A 12,433-nucleotide genomic window follows, 5' to 3' on the forward strand; every position below is an offset into this window, starting at 1 on the left:
GAGAGAGAGAAGAGAGAGGAGACAGGTCAGAGAGAGAGAGGTCAGAGAGACAGGCAGAGGAGGAGAGACAGGTCAGAGAGAGAGAGGAAGAGAGAAGAGAGAGAGAGAGACGGTCAGAGAGAAAAGAGAGAGAGAAAAAGAGAGAGAGAAGAGAGAGGTAGAGAGAAGAGAGAGAGTCAGAGAGAGAGAGAGAGAGAGAGAGGAGAGAGAGAGGTCAGAGAGACAGGTCAGAGAGAGAGGACGGGTCAGAGAGAGAGAGGAGAGAGAGAGAGAGAGAGAGAGAGAGAGAGAAGAGACAGGTCAGAGAGAGAGAGGGTCAGAGAGAGAGAGGAGAGAGAGAGGAGAGAGAGAGGTCAGAGAGAGAGAGAGAGAGAGAGAGAGAGAGAGAGAGGTCAGAGAGAGAGAGAGAGAGAGAGAGAGAGAGAGAGAGAGAGAGGTCAGAGAGAAGAGAGAGAGAAAGAGAGAGAAGAGAGAGACGGGTCAGAGAGAGAGGAGAGAGAGAGAGAGAGAGAGGTCAGAGAGAGAGAGACAGAGAGAGAGAGACAGGTCAGACAGAGAGAGAGAGAGAGAGAAGAGAGAGAGAGAGGTCAGAGAGAGAGAGAGAGAGAGGTCAGAGAGACAGGTCAGAGAGAGAGAGACGGGTCAGAGAGAGAGAGAGAGGAGAGAGAGAGAGAGAGAGGGTCAGAGAGACGGTCAGAGAGAGAGAGACGGGTCAGAGAGAGAGAGAGAGAGAGAAGAGAGAGAAGAGAGAGAGAGGTCAGAGAGAGAGAGAGAGAGAGAGAGAGGTCAGAGAGAGAGAGAGGTCAGAGAGAGAGAGAGAGAGAGAGAGAGAGAGAGAGAGTCAGAGAGAGAGGAGAGAGAGAGACAGGTCAGAGAGAGAGAGACGGGTCAGAGAGAGAGAGAGAGAGAGAGAGAGAGAGAGAGGTCAGAGAGAGAGAGACAGAGAGAGAGAGACAGGTCAGACAGAGAGAGAGAGAGAGAGAGAGAGAGAGAGAGAGAGGTCAGAGGAGGAGAGGAGACAGGAGGAGAGAGAGAGAGAGAGGTCAGAGAGAGAGAGAGAGAGAAAGAGAGAGACAGGTCAGAGTGTGAGTGAGTGTGTGTGTGTGTGGTGTGTGTGTGTGTGTGTACCTATCGGGCCTCCGTACGGAGCTGCAGCCACCAAACTGTCTCTGAGTCCGTCTCGCAGGTTCCAGCTCATCTCATACAGCTCTGTCTTCCTGTAAAAAAAAAAAACACCACCACCATGGAAACACAAACAAGTACACAGTCTCTTCTGTTCCACCAGACTCCATTTACATTTCTGTCATTTTAAAGTTGCTGCGCTTCCCAGTGACGTTAACGACACCTGCTGACCTGTCTGAACTCTGATGCTGATTGGTCGGAATCTTCTGCTCAGTTCGTCAAGTGATCTCCTGTGATCACCTGTTCACCTGTTGTGTTTGTAATGAAGTTCACTCACCTGTTGTGCATTGCTGTCTGCTAACAGCTAATGACAGTCCACTCACACACTGTGAAATAAAATATAAAGCTAGCCTGAAGCTAACATTAGCAGTGTCACATGACCAACAATGACAATGCTAAGAGAGCGAACACAGACACATTAAAACAGCTCTAATAAAAACACAATCTGCTGTTGGATTTACTTAGATTTGCAGCGAGCTAACGGCTAACAGTTACCCTGTCCGGCTGCTGTTTGTGGTTAGCTGAGCAGCTAACATTAGGTACTGTGGGACCAATAAAGCAGAAATAATCTGACCGATAAAAAGCTTCTCCCAGCGGGTTCCAGTTGGCGGTGATGAACGCCATGTTGTCTCCGCGGAGAGAGGAAAATATCAGATTCACTGTTAGCTTTAGCTTTAGCTTCGGCTCCGACAGTCAGCTGATCAATTCTCACGGTTTCTTCTTCTTCTTCTTCTTCTTCTTCTTCTTCTTCTTCTTCTTCTTCTTCGCTCTAATGAGCTGCAGCTCTTCCCGTGTTCGCCCCCTGGAGGCCAAACCGCGCATCACAGGGAGAGAGAGTCACTAGAACACAATAAAGACGAAAATAAAATCTTTAAAAGTCCCAGAATAAAATCAGAGAAGAAAATGTACTAATTCAAATGACTTACATTAGAAATAATATGTTCTATTGTAGGTCATTTTCTTCTCTGAACAAAAACAACAACTAACATTAAAAAGAAAATCTTGTGTCACCAGTTCATGTGGTAACTGTTCTTATGATCAGTGAGTCAGATGTTTTAAACAGATGTTCAGAGTTCAGAGGTTCTGTTGGGAGTTTCCTCTCAGACTGTGGGAGGGAATTCCTGAACCACCCCCCCCCCACCCACCCCACACACACAAATATGAATGTGAGTCTCTTCCTGTTTACACCTCTGAACATGTTCTGTCAGTGGTGTAAAGAACCTCAAGCACCAACTTAACCCTGCAGATCCTTTAACGTTCCACTTCAGATCAGCTGAGCTTACAGTTCCACTAAGGTTTCTCTGAGGTTCTATGAAGGTTACTATATGACCCAGTTTTAACCCTGACGTCCCCTCACAGTTCCTCCTCACAATATTCAAACAGCAGCTGAACTTTCCACCAGACTCCATTAAAAATCTGCCTGTTTTTAGGCTCCAGCATTTCAGTGTGTTCAGCTGTGAGCATCAGCTCTGCAGAGGAAACTTAAATTCAGGCTTTTGTTAATGGAGTCTGGTTAGAAAACAAACAGGTTTAACATGAATAGCGGGCAAGAGACATTAACACACAAAGAGAGGAAGGGGGGGGGGGGGGGTTCCTTCCAGATGACTTCACCTTAAAAATATGACAGCGGTCGAGAGACACTCGCTCACCCAGCCTCACTCTCTCTCTCTCTCTCTCTCTCCACAAACACACAGTGTCTTAAACTCTGTCGTCATGGTAACACACCCCTCCCCCCTGGGTGTGGTGGAGAGAGGCTGAAAACAACAGAGAGAGAGAGTGAGTTAACCCTTTCACACTTCATCTGTTCATTCAGTTAAAAACATTTCATTTATTTTGTTTAATAACTTGTTGTAATTTAGGTTTTTTTTTTAATGTAGGATTATTTATTTATTTATTTCTATTTTATCATAAACTGAAAGTTAAAATTATTTTCATATTATATTTAATCTGTTTTCTTTTTCTAATGTCTCATTTTAATTAATTACATTTGCATGATATTGTTTTGTTTTATAAATGTATTTAAATAAACAGATGAGTTGTATGACTTTACATTTTATCATAAAGTTTTTATTTGTGTATTCTAATAAATCTATTTTACACCTGATGTTTTATCATATGTCATTATTAAGTGTTTACATTTTTATTTGTTTTTGGTTGTTTCATAAACTTTCTGATTCTAACTGTTTGTTTGTTTGTTTGTTTGTTTTGGTGTTTGTGTGTTTTCCTCTGATTGATCCGACAGGAAACAATCAAACTGAATTTAATCTTTTCACAATAAGAGTCTTTGTGCTCAGTAAAGGAGACTGATCTGTGGCAGTGAAGGAGTTAAAGGTGTGGACATCGAGAACTTTGACGGAAAGTTTCTCTCCGAGCCAACCAATCAGAGCGCAGCACACACACACACATACACACACAGAGAGAGAGAGAGAGAGAGAGGGCGGGCGAGGGAGAGGCTCCAGTGTTTTTCTGCTCCAGGAAAGTCTTTGAAGGTTTTGGAGTTTTTGGAGTTTTTGGTTCGACAGAGTCATCATGGTGACCACTGAGACCCACCAGAGCCAGGACCTGCTGGTCCCCCCCCAGAACCACGACCTACAGGACCCACAGGACCAGCAGGACCAGCAGGAGGAGGACCAGGCCTCCCCCTCATCCCCCCTGGCAGGATTTGACCCGGAGAAGATGAGTCAGGGTCCCGTCAACGCCATCACGGTCCTGACGCTGCTTGACAAACTGGTCAACATGCTGGATGCTGTGCAGGAGAACCAGCACAAAATGGAGGTGAGAGGGGCTGGGCCACACCTGGAGACCAGGACCGAGTACCTGTGACTGAGTCCAGGACTGGTCCAGGACCCAGTCCAGGGCTGAGACCAGGTCCGAGTCCAGGACCAAGTCCAGGACCAAGTCCAGGGCTGAGCTCAGGACTGAGTTTATTACAGACATGTTGTCCTGGTGTTTCTGACTCCGTGAAAGGTCACATGATCTGTTGGTGGATTCCTGACATGTTTGTGGTTCAGGGTTCAAACAGGCGTCAGTTTAAACTCATGAACGTTTCCTGTGACGTCATTGCTCAGCTGCCGGAAAACCATCTGCTGTAAAACTTTGTCTGTTAGTAGTTTCTGGTCTGAGGCCGTCAGCAGAGACATGGGTTAGTTAGGATTAGTTAGGGTTGGTTAAAGTGTTAGTTAGAGTTGGTTAAAGTGTTAGTTAGAATTAGGGCTGGTTAAAGTGTTAGTTAGGGTTAGATGTCAGGACTCTGGTTTAAACCCTTGTTTATAGATCAGGTTGTTTTTCACTGAGACAGGACCTAATAACACATTACAGCAGGTGCAGTTTAAATACAGCAGTTTGTTACAGCAGAGGATTTAAACTCACAGCAACAAACAACATCACAGAAAATCTATAATCTATTATTATCTAGAATCTATAATTTTCTGACATGGAGCAGTGTCAACCATGTTAACATCAATTTATCTAAAAATATCCCTCATCATAATGTCAGGACCCAGACTGATCTCTGGTTATTGATTGGTGATTGATTGATTATTGATTGGTTGTTGTTTCAGGTGCACCAGGTGGAGATGGAGGGCGTGGTCAGAGGGATCCAGGCTGATATGACCAAACTGTCCAAGAGTCACAGTCACACCTCAAACACCGTCAGTAAACTGCTGGACAAGAGCCGCAAGCTGTCTGTCACCATGAAGGAGGTACGACGGCCACACCTGTCACCTGTCAGCTGTGGATCCTACTTGTCTGTAGTTTAAAACGTCTTGTGTTTCTGCAGGTGCGTGATAGGATGGAGCGTCAGGGCATCCAGGTGAAGAAGCTGGAGGCGAACCACGCCCACCTGATCAGCAGGAACAACTTCAAAGTCCTCATCTTCCAGGTCTGTGAGACTAATGCACACTGAGAGGAGGTCAGGGGTCAGAGGTCAGTGGATCAGTCAGGGACTCCTTCTCTCTGTCCAACACTGGTTTTCAGTCTTTGACCTTATTTGGTCATCGGCTGCTGCAGTAAGTGAACTGGAAAACTCTCAGGCCGTTGTCATGGTAACACTCAGTAGACACAGTTTCTATTTTCTGTTCCTGGTGGTGAAGCCGGACTCTAACCTGCTGCCTGGTATCTACTGTGTTTCTGTTTCTTCTCACTGACACTCAACATTCCCAGAATTCCTCACTGCACTGTGTTAGTGTGTGTTACAGTGTGTGTGTATGTGTGTGTGTGTGGTCCTCTCTTCCTTTCTCAGTCTGTAAAGGTTCCTTGAATGTTCTCCTAAGATTTGTTGAAGGTTCCTGCAGGATTCTCTCCAGGTCCAAATATAACTGTTCTAAAGATCCACTGAAGTTTGTCTGAGGTTCCTCTCAGGTTCCTCTCTCAGGTTCGCCTCAGGTTCCTCTGTGGTTTCACGGCATTAGATTACCCAGAGTTCTTGTGTTCTCTGCTTCAGGAGGAGAACGAAATCCCTTCCAGTGTTTTTGTGAAGGATCCTCCACCGTTCCCTCGTGATGAGATCCCAGAGGAAGGGGAGGAACCGGTGCTGGGCGTCATTGATGGCAACCAGTCGCAGGAGGGTGGGCTCCACACCATCGACCTATCATCTGACGAGGACGTCGGTCTGGAGGCGGAGAATGAGGAGGAGGAGGTGTGGCTTCACGACCTGGAGAATATGGAGAAGTCGAGGGCAGAGAAACTGAAACGATCCAGTCTGAAGAAGGTGAGAAGCACAGACAGGTGTTCACACAGACAGACAGGTACACAGACAGGTGTAACCATCTATATCTCTCAGGTGGACAGTCTGAAGAAGGCGTTCTCCAGGCAGAACATTGAGAAGAAGATGACAAAGATCGGAACAAAGATCGTGTCTGTGGAACAACGAGAGAAGATCAAACAGAAAACCTCCAGCCTGAAGGTTTCACCTTTGACCTTCAGCATCCGGAAGGTAAAGGTTCCTCAAGGTTCTTCTAAGATAAGATAGATTTTATTTATCCCACTTGTGGGAAATTCACGTTACAGCAGCAAGAAACAAGGGTGACCAAAATAGAAAAATAAAAATAAAATCTAATATAAGAAAGGCACAGAAGTAACAAAGTTAAAGTGCAGCAATCAGCAAAAGTCCTGTCCGGTTTTCTTAGGTTCCTCCAAGGTTCCACAAAGTTTCCTGTAACATTACCCAAGGGTTTCCACATGGTTCAGCTGAGGTTCCACTGGAACACTCCTCTTAGTTTCTGTAACGTTCCCCTCAGGTTCCCCAAAGATTCTTCAAAAGAGGTTCCACTAAAGTTCCCTTAAGGTTCCTCCAAGTTTCCTGTAACCGTCCCGTGACCTCTGACCTCTGACCTCTGTGTCTCTAGCCTCGCAGCAGCTCCGACTCTCAGCCACCTGACGCCTCCGCTCAGACCAGGGAGTCCATCACCACCGAGGCCGACGTCCAGGTTTCCCCGCTGGACGGCACCGACCAGGAGGTCCCCTTCACTGAGGTCCACGCCCAGCTGGCTCCAGCCGAGCAGGAGGAGAAACAGGAGGAGGAGATGATGGAGGAGATGATGGAGGAGGAGGTGAAGGAAGGTGATGAGGCGGCAGCAGTGGAGGCAAATGTGTCGGTGGTTTCAGAGGGAGTCAGTCAGGAGTACACTCTGTCCTCCACTCTGCCTCAGCAGGAGGATGGAGAGGAGGGAGGAGCACAGGAGGAGAAGGAGAGAGGAGAAGGAGGAGGACTCCTAAACTACTTCTTCATATTCAGATAAACCACAAATCTGAGACCAGATTCAGTTCTGTACTCTGGTGAATCCTCTTCTTGTTTTCCTCTTCTGAGTTAGACGTTAAGATATGAAGCTGCAGCTGTTAGCTTAGCTTAGCATTAAGACTGGAAACAAAGGGAAACAGCTAGCTTAGCTTAGCATAAAGAACAAATACAGGAGACCAACTCTCAGAGGGAAAAGAAGAGAATTTATCTAAATGTGGAGCTGTTCCTTTAAAGTTCAGATTTGTTTGTGATTGATAGATATTTCTCTTTTATTGATAAAGCTCCACACACAGCTCAGATATCTGATCATGTGTATTGATCTCTTCATATGAAAACCAAGTTTTTTATGACGTTGGAGAATTTAATTCTTCTACTGATCTGAAACCTTGATGATCTTCATTTAAAACATTCTTTCCACATTTACTCTTGTTTTCTGAAACAGCAGCTGACTGATCTAACTCTGATCACCAATGATCATCTGATCAATAACACTAAACATTTTAATGACCAATCATTATCCTGATGACATTCTATCAAACACAGAACCTGGGGAACACTAAGGGAAACATGGTGCTAAACAGATCCCCGCTATAAGGTTCTTACAGTCGACTTGAGGATCCACTAAAGTTCCTCTAACATCCCCTCAGGTCTCTAAAGTTCTGAGGTGCTACAGGTTCCTCTGACGTTCCACTAAGAACCTTCCAGTGTTCCTCTAACATTCCTCTAACATTCCACCAATGTTCCATGAGCATCGTTTAAGATTCATCTGAGTTTCCCCTCAGGTTTTAATTCAGCATCCTTTAAGGTTCCAACGGCTACCAGACGTTTTCAGCATTCCCCAAAACCACAAAGGTTCTGGCGTTCTCCTAACATTCTCCTAATGTTCTCCTAAGGTTCCTGTCTGGTTTTCTGTTCTAGTTCCTCTCTCAGTTCAAATATCTTTTCCTGCAGATATAAACCATGTTCTCCTGACGTTCTCTGATTTTCTGTCTGAAACATTTTCTCTGATCAATAAATTGAACCAGATCATAGATGTCCTAATAACTGATTTCCATGTATCAATCAATCAGCTGATTGACAGGTTTGGTCTCCTGCAGTTTGTGTCAGTAAATGTTGTTTTCATTCTTTTTTAATCAATAACCATCCTGATGTTTGTTTACTTACTTATTAACAACACAAAGTATTAATATCACCCTGATCAAACTGATTGATCAGAAACAAACTGATCAGTTTGTTGTTTTCAGTTTTAACGTCACTGATTTTATTTTTATTTCAACAAATAATACGTTTGTGCTGCCAAAGAACATTTCCTGTTTGACCTGTGTCACTTGTTAACCATGACATCACCAGGTGTGTTATAGTTACCTGTTAACCATGACATCACCAGGTGTGTGACACTCACCTGAACTCTGCCTATAAACATTAAAACATGTGTAACCATGTTTCTGTCTGTTGTGTCTGATTTTATCTGCAGGACTGTAATAGATTACTGAGACAGTTACTGTTACTATCAGTGAGTATAGTAATAACAGTGAAGAAATACTAGATTACAAGTAAAAGTCCAACAGTAACATGAACAGTGAATCTATACTTATTAAACTGAATGAATTAGATTAATAATAAACTCATCATCATCAAATAAAGAACATGAACGTGAGTCTACTCTCTGGTTTCTACAGACCCTGACCTCTGACCTCTGCGGGAGGGGGCAGAGCCAGGGAGTGGGGTGTTCTCTTCACCGGCCAATGAAAGGACTGGGGGTGTGTGGCTTTAAGCCAGCAGACCAATGGGGAGAGAGAGGAGGAGGGACCTGAGGTGTCACTCCACATTCACACAATTCAGTCTGAGCATGTACTCACAGTACTACCTGTACTGAGCATGGTACTGCTGCTTCTGTAGTACTCTGTCCTCCTGCTCCTCCTGCTCCTCCTGCTGCTCCTCCTCCTCCTTCTCTCCCTCCTCCTAGTCCTCAGATGGACTCAGCAGCGCCCCCTGGCCTCTCTCTGGTCTCAGTCTTGTCTCTGTTAGCATGTAGCTTTCAGGTGTTAGCTGCTGTGCTGCTAACTCACAGGTATGGTGGGCAGAGCTCTGTGAGGGACAGGTGGATCCTGCTGTGGCTCTTCTATGATGTCATCGTTCACCTGACACTCGTACGACCAATCAGGAAGAGTCTGATTATTTTACTTGTTCTGTTATTTATTATTTGTTTGTTTGGTCTGTCTGTAGGAAAGACCTGTTTGTTTATGATTGTTTGTTTGTTTACAGGAGGGTCCGTTTGTTTACATGTCTGTGTTTGGGACAGTGCAGACGTCTGAAGGTCCACTGGCTGAACTCTGTGAGTTTCAACTTCAACATTTAGATTCTGGTTCTTTATACTGGAGATACTGATACTGTCCATCTGTCTGTCTGTCTGTCTGTCCACCTGTCTGTCTGTAGGGAGGGAGTACAGTCAGGCCGACAGTCGTTGGTTAGTTTCTGATCCGACCATCGTTTCCATAGAGATTCTGACCGTCGTCCTTGACTCTCTGCTCGCTCTGCTGCTCATCTACGCAGTACTCAACGACAAGTACTACAGGTAATACTACAACAGGTACTAAGTAATACTACAAGAACTTATAAACTCTAACAGAAGATATTCACATATTTTACAGACACTTCCTGCCAGATCACTCTGAGCGTGTGCGAGCTGTACGGCGGCTGGATGACCTTTTGTCCTGATTGGCTGATTGGCAGTCCTCACCTGAACACATCCAGCTGGCTCTACCTGTGGGTCTACCTGGTCTTCTTTAACGGGGTCTGGGTGGTGGTCCCGGTCCTGCTGCTGGTCCAGTCCTGGTTCTCTCTGAAGAGTCTGCACACGCTCAGAACAGACAACAACATAAACAGGAAGAGGAAGTAGAGCTGGAGGGTCACATGACTGATGAACATTAAAGGTTCATTTCACAGGTTTTAACCTCAGATTTCAGCTGTTTCAGAACTAACTGATCATCAGTCATTGATCCTGTGTTTGTCTCTTTAAATAAACCAGAGTCCACATTGGTCCAGTCTGAGACTCAGTCCAGTTCTTCAATCCTGAGCTTTTTACGCTGTGACAGAATCTGAAGAGTTAATGAGTTAAAACAGAAGAACAAGAAGTTACATGATCCTTTAAAGATGATTATTGATCGAGCTGCATGATCAATAATCTTTTTATTGGAACTAAAACATGTTGCTTAATGTTTTCCATTCAAATCTGACATTTTGTTTTGTTTCATTCAGAATAAATAATAATCGTTGAAAATGTTTAAACAGCCCACTGCTTCAGATTGTCTCCTGTTCTTCATCTCCCTCCTCCTCCTGCTCTCCTCTTCCTCCTCTCCCTCCTCCTGCTCCTCCTGCTTTTCCTCTTCCTCCTCTCCCTCCTGCTCCTCCTCTTCCTCCTCTCAGCTCTTCTTGATCAGTTTGTTGACCGACATGAAGGCTTGTTGGAGTCCGAGTCCCTTCAGAGCGCTGCAGGCCTGAATCTCCCACGCCCGGTCGGTGTAACTGGGGAGATCCAGCTGGGTGGAGATCTGGGGGGGGCAGAGAAGGTGAGAAGAGGAAACAGCCCCACCTGGTGGCTGCTCAGGTGTAAAACATTTGAATTCGCTAGTTAAACAGGAAGCTTCCTCTGTCCTCGTTCCCTCACTCCCTCCTTCCCTGCTGCTCCTCATTCCTTGCTTCCTTCCTCTGATGTCGCCTTAGTCTTTCCTCATTCTCCAAAAAAACTTCACCTGTAGCTGTTTCCTAACAAGGATGCTTCCTCCATCCTTCATCTCTAACTGCAAAGATTCCTAACTGGGTCCAGGTCCAGGTCCTGGTCCTGGTGCCTCTTACCTCTCTGATAGTCATGGAGTTGGGCAGATCCTTCTTGTTGGCCAAAACCATGACAGGAACTCCTCTGAGCTTCTCGTCACTCAGGACCTTCTTCAGGGCCTTCTGGGCCTCGGGCAGTCGACCCGGGTCACTGCTGTCCACCACAAAGACCAGAGCCTTACAGTCGTCCATGTAGTACCTGCAGGAGGAGGAGGAGAAGGTCTGGGCTGTTTGTGTTTGTTTGTTTTGAGGTGTTTGTTTATTTACCTCCAGTTGGGTCTCATGCTCTTCTGTCCCCCAACGTCCCACACCGTCAGAGACGTCTTCTTGTCCAGGTCCAGAGTTCCCACGTTGAACCCGACGGTCGGTGATGTCTCCATCACCTGGGGAGTCACAGGGAACTGTTCACACCTGGACCCACTGGTCCGACATAAAGTCTGTACGTGAGTCTCACCTGTCCTGTCAGCAGCCGAGCCAGCAGAGTCGACTTCCCTGCAGAGTCCAGACCCATGAGGATCACCTGAACACAGGTGTGAACGAAAAGGTTACAGTACTGGACAGTCAGTTTAGTCCTGATCAGGGTCTGTCTACAGAAACTGGATTTAGAGACTGAAGACGTGAGGATCAATCAACCTGATCAGACATTAAACCACCACAGACATCTGAGCTCAGAGTCTGTGGTGGATCAGAGTCCAGGACCAAGAATCTGACAGTCCTGGACTCTGAGTAGAAACAGATCACGGAGACTGTGATAAAGACACAGGAATAAAAACATGTTTGAGCAGATCAGAGACAGGTGAGGACACCTGTGTGTCAGGTGAGCTATAGGTGAGTTACCTGAGGACAGGTGGAGGAGCGAGCCTGGCCCATCTTTCTTCTTCTTCAGAAAACAGTCTGACTGACCTGAGCTCAGAGTCTGACTGAAACTCACCTGTCTAACATCTCCCAGGTGTGTTCAGGTCCGTTCACGTCATCAGCCAATAGCAGAGCAGAGACCAGTCAGTGCAGGTCATGTGACCAAGCGACAGGTCTGACTGCATTTTTGTTTCCGAGGCAGGTCGATGTTTTTTCATCTGTTCATCAAAGACAAACTGCTCTCTGTTCAAGCCCAAGATTTACATCCACATTTACATTTTACTGCAGCTGCCCTCAGATCAGTGTTTCTATTCACATCCACAGCAGATTACTGTTCTCATATCAGTTATTAAACACTGAACCTGGATCAGCCTGGAGGTCTGAGTACAAGAACAGTCTGAACCTGATCAATATGTCTGACTGTAAACTGATGAATCAATACCTGAGCCAGGACTCCATGTTGGCTCAGAGACTTTACATCAGAAGTTAAAGGTCGTTTAGCTCGTCACAATACAAAAAGGAGCAGAAACTTTCCTGAAACTTTCCAGGGGGATGAACTGTAATGACCTGTACAGACAAACATAAACATGTTGTGTCATAAACAGACTGAACAACAAACAAACAAACAAACACAGAGGCTGAAGTAAATGTTTAAGTACTGGACTCTGCAGGACTCTACTGGACTCAGATAATCCAGGATCTGTTGGAGCCTCAGTCTGCAGGTCACATCTGAATCTGAATTCATAATTCATCATCGTATCTTATTATTTCCTGTGTTTGTCCTTCACATCAGAACAGACTGAATTTAATAAGAACTTGATATTA

At 45.5% G+C, this 12,433-nt stretch overlaps 3 protein-coding genes and 1 long non-coding RNA gene across 5 annotated transcripts; 2 read left to right on the plus strand and 2 right to left on the minus strand.

Moving 5' to 3' along the window:
• Positions 1 to 1,090: 1,090 nt before the first annotated feature.
• On the minus strand, positions 1,091 to 2,302 carry LOC127142262 (uncharacterized). The gene is made up of 3 exons (XR_007812749.1): positions 2,109 to 2,302; positions 1,757 to 2,022; positions 1,091 to 1,217 (listed from the first exon to the last, which is right to left on the minus strand). It is a non-coding gene; the product is annotated as an uncharacterized LOC127142262 (long non-coding RNA).
• A 1,285-nt stretch (positions 2,303 to 3,587) lies between these two features.
• cavin2b (caveolae associated protein 2b) lies at positions 3,588 to 8,361 on the plus strand. Its single transcript, XM_018672930.2, has 6 exons — positions 3,588 to 3,957; positions 4,743 to 4,883; positions 4,961 to 5,062; positions 5,624 to 5,890; positions 5,963 to 6,115; positions 6,528 to 8,361. Exons 1-6 carry the CDS (start codon positions 3,712 to 3,714, stop codon positions 6,918 to 6,920), a joined length of 1,302 nt encoding a protein of 433 aa, XP_018528446.1. The 5' UTR covers positions 3,588 to 3,711; the 3' UTR covers positions 6,921 to 8,361.
• Positions 8,362 to 8,560: 199 nt separating this feature from the next.
• ebpl (EBP like) lies at positions 8,561 to 9,959 on the plus strand. Of its 2 annotated transcripts, none has more exons than XM_018672935.2 (4): positions 8,561 to 9,069; positions 9,185 to 9,254; positions 9,356 to 9,497; positions 9,575 to 9,959. In XM_018672935.2, exons 1-4 carry the CDS (start codon positions 8,893 to 8,895, stop codon positions 9,816 to 9,818), a joined length of 633 nt encoding a protein of 210 aa, XP_018528451.1. In that variant the 5' UTR covers positions 8,561 to 8,892; the 3' UTR covers positions 9,819 to 9,959. The 2 variants fall into 2 exon arrangements, with proteins under 2 accessions (XP_018528451.1, XP_018528450.1); XM_018672934.2 differs by having other exon boundaries at positions 8,574 to 9,069; positions 9,356 to 9,494; positions 9,571 to 9,959.
• A 102-nt stretch (positions 9,960 to 10,061) lies between these two features.
• Positions 10,062 to 12,430, minus strand: arl11 (ADP-ribosylation factor-like 11). Its single transcript, XM_051069580.1, has 5 exons — positions 11,591 to 12,430; positions 11,208 to 11,273; positions 11,021 to 11,136; positions 10,775 to 10,952; positions 10,062 to 10,470 (listed from the first exon to the last, which is right to left on the minus strand). The coding sequence occupies exons 1-5, from the start codon at positions 11,621 to 11,623 to the stop codon at positions 10,342 to 10,344; spliced, it is 522 nt and encodes a 173-aa protein (XP_050925537.1). The 5' UTR covers positions 11,624 to 12,430; the 3' UTR covers positions 10,062 to 10,341.
• Between the last annotated feature and the right edge of the window lie 3 nt (positions 12,431 to 12,433).

This window comes from Lates calcarifer, unplaced genomic scaffold (assembly GCF_001640805.2).
Source record: "Lates calcarifer isolate ASB-BC8 unplaced genomic scaffold, TLL_Latcal_v3 scaffold_43_93, whole genome shotgun sequence".
NCBI lineage: Eukaryota > Metazoa > Chordata > Actinopteri > Centropomidae > Lates > Lates calcarifer.

What these genes read in the sequence shown, in the direction of transcription:
- cavin2b (XM_018672930.2), top strand. Translation starts at nt 3,712, where the DNA reads ATGGTGACCACTGAGACCCACCAGAGCCAGGACCTGCTGGTCCCCCCC. An exon ending in AACGATCCAGTCTGAAGAAG is followed by an intron (nt 5,891 to 5,962) that starts GTGAGAAGCACA and finishes TATATCTCTCAG; the next exon opens with GTGGACAGTCTGAAGAAGGC. An exon ending in TGACCTTCAGCATCCGGAAG is followed by an intron (nt 6,116 to 6,527) that starts GTAAAGGTTCCT and finishes CTGTGTCTCTAG; the next exon opens with CCTCGCAGCAGCTCCGACTC.
- ebpl (XM_018672935.2), top strand. Translation starts at nt 8,893, where the DNA reads ATGGACTCAGCAGCGCCCCCTGGCCTCTCTCTGGTCTCAGTCTTGTCT. An exon ending in TCATCGTTCACCTGACACTC is followed by an intron (nt 9,070 to 9,184) that starts GTACGACCAATC and finishes GTTTGTTTACAG; the next exon opens with GAGGGTCCGTTTGTTTACAT. An exon ending in AGGTCCACTGGCTGAACTCT is followed by an intron (nt 9,255 to 9,355) that starts GTGAGTTTCAAC and finishes GTCTGTCTGTAG; the next exon opens with GGAGGGAGTACAGTCAGGCC.
- arl11 (XM_051069580.1), bottom strand. Translation starts at nt 11,623, where the DNA reads ATGGGCCAGGCTCGCTCCTCCACCTGTCCTCAG. An exon ending in GCTCCTCCACCTGTCCTCAG is followed by an intron (nt 11,274 to 11,590) that starts GTAACTCACCTA and finishes ACCTGTGTTCAG; the next exon opens with GTGATCCTCATGGGTCTGGA. An exon ending in CTCGGCTGCTGACAGGACAG is followed by an intron (nt 11,137 to 11,207) that starts GTGAGACTCACG and finishes GTGACTCCCCAG; the next exon opens with GTGATGGAGACATCACCGAC.